The sequence below is a fragment of the Polyodon spathula genome, chromosome 8 (assembly GCF_017654505.1).
Source record: "Polyodon spathula isolate WHYD16114869_AA chromosome 8, ASM1765450v1, whole genome shotgun sequence".
Taxonomy (NCBI): domain Eukaryota; kingdom Metazoa; phylum Chordata; class Actinopteri; order Acipenseriformes; family Polyodontidae; genus Polyodon; species Polyodon spathula.
In genome coordinates, this window is record NC_054541.1 from 37,381,256 (window position 1) to 37,388,151 (window position 6,896).

The 6,896-nt window shown below is 36.5% G+C and overlaps 1 protein-coding gene across 1 annotated transcript; it reads right to left on the minus strand.

Annotated features, from left to right (window-relative positions):
• Positions 1-913: 913 nt before the first annotated feature.
• On the minus strand, positions 914-4,914 carry LOC121319905 (leptin-like). Its single transcript, XM_041257851.1, has 3 exons — positions 4,832-4,914; positions 2,617-2,770; positions 914-2,066 (listed from the first exon to the last, which is right to left on the minus strand). Exons 2-3 carry the CDS (start codon positions 2,749-2,751, stop codon positions 1,698-1,700), a joined length of 504 nt encoding a protein of 167 aa, XP_041113785.1. The 5' UTR covers positions 2,752-2,770; positions 4,832-4,914; the 3' UTR covers positions 914-1,697.
• Positions 4,915-6,896: the final 1,982 nt, after the last annotated feature.

The window sequence follows — 6,896 nt, forward strand, 5'->3', positions numbered from 1 at the left end:
CTGTGGGGGGACTACCGATATGTTTGAGCTCTTACATTCTTTCATTCAAGAATGATACATTGACTTTGACGTTATCAAACCACAGCTGGCAGCGCATCTGTCTGTATACTCAACAAATGTAATGCTTACTTTCCTGAACTTATGACAGAACAAGGAGCTATGCACCTGTGGGCTACATACCCCATTAGTGAGACTGCCACCCTCTGTCCCATCAAAGCTGTTAGAAGAGCTAATTGACATTTCATCAGACAACGCCCTCAGAACCAAGTTCAGTGAAATGGCTGGAGACATTTTGGTGTGAGTGCTCCAATGAATAAAGCACTGCTTCTTCTATAGAACTGAAAGTGTTGGTCCCATTCAGTACAACTTACTTATATTCAGTTCAGGAAAGTAAGCATTACATTTTCAGCCATGACTATGAAAACAAAGTACCGAGCCAGGATGAACATTGACCATGACATGCGTGTATCTCTATTAGGGATGAAAATAAGACTCCCATTGCATTGAAGTTTGATCCATTCTTGGTTTTAGTAGTATAAGTTTAATAAGACAAACCTGAACTTGTTAACACTGGGGCTAATCAAGCTTGTTGTAAAACCGTGAATGAGTGAAACTGCTATGAAATAGGAGACTTCTTTACATCGCTGATGTGAGTGTGTTTGTGTGTATGTGTATATGGTGGGCCATGGAATTTTTATAGGGGGGGGGGGGGGGCTCAGAAGAAAAAAGGTTGAGAGCCCCTGCTCGAGTATATCAGTTTGTCATTTGGAAAATGACATCCAGGATGTTTGATTATTTAAAAAAGTGGAAATTACCTTAAAGAAAATATATCATTTTTTATACAAGGAATATACAGCATTGTTCAGCTAGGAGCTATAATGTTGTAAACAAAAAAAAAAAATTGCAAAAAAGGTATCTTCATCCAATTTATTGATCACACTAAAATGGTCCAAATTATTTTTTTTTAAAGTACATGACAACATTTCAGTGTTTAATCGGTCAAGATTCAGGTATGCATTGAAAATCTTCTTAAGCAATACTAAAAGAAACAAAGCTTAGGTCAAACTTTTTGGAGTGTATTATGTATGCATTAGTGGTGGCAGTTATTAGCCCCTTTCCTTAGTGATGTTAATGGGGCCTTTCTGTCCAAAAGTGTATATGTGACTGAAGGAGAGTACGTGAAAATGGGCTTGCAATTATTTTAGTCATGATGGTTAATACACTGCAAACTGTTGAGAACTATAAACTTTATCAAAACTTTATGTAACAGGAAGGCAAACAGCTTTCTTAATAACATTTTATAAAGTACTTTCATATTATTACCGGTGTATCAAAAGACATACCTCACAACTTCAATCATTTAGTACAACATTCCATGCGAAAACAACATAAATAAATATAAAGTATAAATAGTCATAGCATTAAAATCATTGAGAACTTCCATTGATATTCCAAAAAACAAGTATATAAGTCCCAGAAAAAAAGAAAAACTTTCTTTCTTTTCCATTATTCTCATCTTTATAAAAATCCATTCATATATAGAAAAATACAACACGCCATACTCAGACACACAGTGCAAAATGTAATACACAAATATATAAATAAAAATTCATGTTATTAAAATACATAATACAAAATACATTTGTTAAATAAGTTATAATAATTTAAATAAAGGTATTAAGCATCATGTGGGTTGCTCAGCATTTCTTTAGTTGATCCAAGTTTCTTATCAATTTGAGCAGATATTTCTGAAGCCTGTCCAAAGCTACATTTCCTATTGTGAACCGGAAGGTTGAATTATTTTTTAGGAAATTCTCCAGATGGTCAGTGTTCCTTGATTTGAGTGGTGCACAGCTAATTGATGCTGCCAGTGACCGTATGATTGTCTGAAGATTGACCACGTCTGCAAGGATTTGGTCCACATTATCTATTGGTAGGCTGGACAGAATTTCCTGAAATATTCCCAAATTTTCTTCCACGGATCCTAAACTGTCCAGGGCTTTATCACTGGAGGAATCTGGGATTAGTTCTAGTCCACTGATAATCACATTTGGCGATACTTTAAACTGTTTAAAATAATAAAACACAGATAAAGAGAAAATAATTGTTATAATTATTTGTATTTTCAGTTAAATATAAACACAAATAAATACAGTTTATGCAGGGTCACTATAGGATGGTTTAATCTAATAAACAGGATATAAATAACTACAGAATTAGAAATGGGAGTTATTGTAAACAAAAACAAAAGCATCCCTGGTAGCATAATATAAGGGTTATCATTGATATATCCATAGGTTAAAAATAGTGTGGCAGTGAATGGGTTTAATTCTACTGGACACCTCTTATAATGGAACTCTATGGAGAGAATTATAGAGTACAACTGGGTTACATCTATAAAGCTCCAATGTACAACAATGTGGCCTGTATCATCAAAATGGTCAGAGATTAAAGCAGGGTACATTTTTACTAGATAATGCTGGAAGAATTAGGACAATAGCTCAAAATGTACTGTCTCTATGCAGCTGTAAGTTCAAAAGTCACATGACCTCAATATGCAGCCATATTTTATCATGGTCAGAAACATAAAACATGCAAGGTTTATAAAATGCATACCTGATTAGTATGTTTCTCAATTCTTATGATTGTTGTTTGTGCCAATAATTTGGCTTCATTCTTGACTTTATCAACTGGAACAGGCCAACTGTAGCACAACTGTAGCATAATGTAAAAGGGTACAATCAGCTTCATTCTTTAAATCTTCAAAAACCTAAAAAGAAAATATATGGTTAGATTATTTTCAGCCCATTTAAAAAAAAAAAAAAGCCTTGCATGCAAACCAGGCTTTCTAGTTGTTGGGAAATGTGTTCTAAAGTATAAACTACTTTTTTTTTTTCTAAATAGACACAGCATTTCTATACTGACCAGAAAAAGAAATGCAACAGGAATAGAATGTTAAGAAGGAATCCTCTTGTGTGTCATATTGGAAAACCAATATTGTTTTGGTTTTTTTATGTGTATCTATAATAGAGTGATTTTAGACCGCCTGATAAAATGTCTCCGTGGAATAGAATCTGAGCTTTTCATTCTTAAAAAAGAAAATTCTTGGAATACAAGGAACGCATTACTAGGTCATACAGTCACAAAAACAGCATGTTCTTCAGCAGCTTGCTGTTTGCTGTGTTCTTCTAGCAATAACAAATTTGAACAGCCTAAAAAGTATATTATCACAAGACCTAATAATTCAGACATTATATAATTTGTAAATAGGAAAACTGTACCAAAAAGGTGCAACATCAAAGTTAATGTAGATACCCAAAAATGTGAATAATTGAGAAAAAATATTTAAAAAACTAAAAAAAAACTATTATATCAAGATGTTTCGGACTACAAGTCCTTCTTCAGCTGGATGGAAAAAAAGCATCTGCTTTTTAGCGTGAGGCAAACACAATAAATAGTCTGATATGCTCTGAGGAAGACAGACTTGTTGAAACACATAAGTGCTCATTGCTTCTATATGAGTGTACTTATTGATCTCGACATGAATAAATAAAGGTTTGAATATATTGCTGTGGATACTGATTTTCGAATAAGAGTTGCTGTCCAGTTTTCTCCAATCGTGGATTTCTACGGGAGGAGGCCTTATTAATCTACGGCTGTCCTGAGACGAGGCCCCCGGTCATTGAAGGTATGAGACATCACTGTAGCGGCGGCAACTACATATAAATATATATATATGTACAAATACAGTTTATAAGTTTTTTTTAAACTAATTGTGTTTTTTATTTGCTTTTACTTTGAGTTACTACACCTCTTTTCCATTTTATCTCACTAAACTGCAATAAAAAAAAGTAAATATGCAGTGGAAGTAAATATCACAACTTTGAAGAATATAGAATATAACTGCTAATTTTACAGTTACAGGTACATTTAAAAAATGTCTTAAAGACTCGCTGATTAATTGAACCAACCATACATTTTATAATCAAAAATTGCATTCTTATTGCGATTTGCCAGATAAAGAACCACTTTTTTTGTAGGAAGGTATAGAAACAAAAAATACACAATTACCATTGACCATTATGCTAAATATACTGAATCTAGAGAAGAGGTAGTAAAATACAATCCCATCATTGAAACGAATGCTTTCCACCTGGACCAAGGAAGTATGTAATCAATATTTAATTATCAGCATATTACTTTTATGAAATTGTTATATACACATACTGTCTGAAACATGAAGTATAAACACATTGTAATGAATTTGTAGCAGTATGACCTAGTGCATTACAATATTAGCATGACTAATATCCATTCCAAGATTTCCCTGCCAATAAATCCCAGAAACTAAAAAGAGAGTTTTAGATTTTCATGTTGAATTTAATTCCTGCAAATGTTAATGGCATAAAATACAACTAAAGATGCAATAGTATTGTAAGATGATTGATTGTTTGCTTTCTCTCTTGATTGAGCAATGCATTTCATAAATGATTAACTGGAAGCATTGTTATGACATCTCAGAATGAAAAAACACAACAAAAACAGCAAACCTCAATTATTACAGCTACACCTGTATACCGTTTTTTTTTTTTTTTAAATTATTAAATCAATTGTCAGTTCATTGAACCATAAGTGTATTGCCAGCAGATAACTAAGTAGAGATTATTTAGATTAAACTTCTACAAAAAAGTCAACTAAGCCAATTAAGTTACATTTAAAATAAAATCTCAGTTCAAACAAGTTCCAAGGCTTTACCACATTTATTGTAGTAAATGGATCTAAGAATGTTAGGCTCAATTTGAGAGAAGTAAAAAGTTGAGGATGATCTTACCGCTTCATGCTCAAGGTCTGTTCTGTGTGTCATGCCCCCAAAACATCAGCATTCCTCTTATAGCAGAGAGCAGTGATTCATGCATGAATCATCGGGTATTGCACCCAAAATCCAGTTCCAGTCCATGTTTTTGTTCCATTTATTCTCTAAATTGAAGTTTACATTACACAATTTTGTATTTATTTAAAGAAAACCAAGCTTTAATCCAGTGCAGTTTTTTAGTTTTTGTTTCGTTTTCCTAAATTGGGAAAGTAATGTTTTAAGAAAGGGTGTAACAGCCCTGCTTTTAATTAAGGGGTGTGTTCCATTAAAAGAAGCTCAGCAAATTGTCCAGGTGCATCAAGGGAGGTGAGCTTGGGAGTGTGGCTGTTGATCACCATGGTATCCCTTTTTCTTGGCTGGCTTGTCTTTGTTTCTTTGAATATTTGTTTTTTTTTTTAAATAAGGTTGTTGCAGTTTAAATAATTTGAAAGTCTGTGACAGCTTATATTAAGATAAGCCATATGGGCCATTCCACCCCAACTCAACCAGAAAAGTGGAATTTTTTTGCCCAAACGTCTTAGATTTTGCTAGAAAAATTCACCGGGGGGGGGTTTTGAGCCCGCTAAGTTTAGAAATTCTATATATTAAATTTTTTTTATTTTTTATTTTTTATCCCCCTTTCGAGCTGTGACCTGGTGAAGGTCAACCTAAAGTGAAAATGTGACCCTGACCAGAAAAAATTACCCTGGGCTCAATTTAGATGCTACCATCATGTTTAGCACCTTGTTCGACTCATAATGAACAGGGCTTTCATGAAAAAAATACCAGACACACCTAACTCACTTTTGGCAAGTTGGCAGATGAGGGACAACTGATGAGTTTTATTCAAACCTCAGCCTAACCCTTTACCTTGTAGAGGATGCAGGTCTGTGACAAAGTGACTTGCAGTGCGCAGGTGCAGAGGTGATGCAGTGTTCACGGTCCAAACAGTTTCTTTAATTTGTTTTCAGAGTTTGGCACCATTAAATAATAATGCTGGCAACTACACAGCGATGTATAATTGCACAGCCAAACAATACAGGGTTTCAGTCCTGAAACTCTCTGACAAAGGCAATGTCTTGGGATGGCGCCACGTCTTTTCGTGGTACTCATGTGCTGGTGTTGAATACACAGTTAAGAGTGACTGGTGCAGTGTTTTTAATCCGGGTTGGATGCAGTGCTCCCGTGCTGGTGGTGAATATACAGTTACGTGTGAGTGGCGCAGTGTTTTTAATCCGGGTTGGATGCAGTGCTCCCGTGCTGGTGGTGAATATACAGTTACGTGTGAGTGGCGCAGTGTTTGTAATCTGGGTTGGATGCAGTGCTCCCGTGCTGGTGGTGAATATACAGTTACGTGTGAGTGGCGCAGTGTTTTTAATCCGGGTTGGATGCAGTGCTCCCGTGCTGGTGGTGAATATACAGTTACGTGTGAGTGGCGCAGTGTTTTTAATCCGGGTTGGATGCAGTGCTCCCGTGCTGGTGGTGAATATACAGTTACGTGTGAGTGGCGCAGTGTTTGTAATCCGGGTTGGATGCAGTGCTCCCGTGCTGGTGGTGAATATACAGTTACGTGTGAGTGGCGCAGTGTTTTTAATCCGGGTTGGATGCAGTGCTCCCGTGCTGGTGGTGAATATACAGTTACGTGTGAGTGGCGCAGTGTTTTTAATCCGGGTTGGATGCAGTGCTCCCGTGCTGGTGGTGAATACACAGTTACGTGTGAGTGGCGCAGTGTTTGTAATCCGGGTTGGATGCAGTGCTCCCGTGCTGGTGGTGAATACACAGTTACGTGTGAGTGGCGCAGTGTTTTTAATCCGGGTTGGATGCAGTGCTCCCGTGCTGGTGGTGAATACACAGTTACGTGTGAGTGGCGCAGTGTTTGTAATCCGGGTTGGATGCAGTGCTCCCGTGCTGGTGGTGAATACACAGTTACGTGTGAGTGGCGCAGTGTTTTTAATCCGGGTTGGATGCAGTGCTCCCGTGCTGGTGGTGAATACACAGTTACGTGTGAGTGGCGCAGTGTTTTTAATCCGGGTTGGATGCAGTG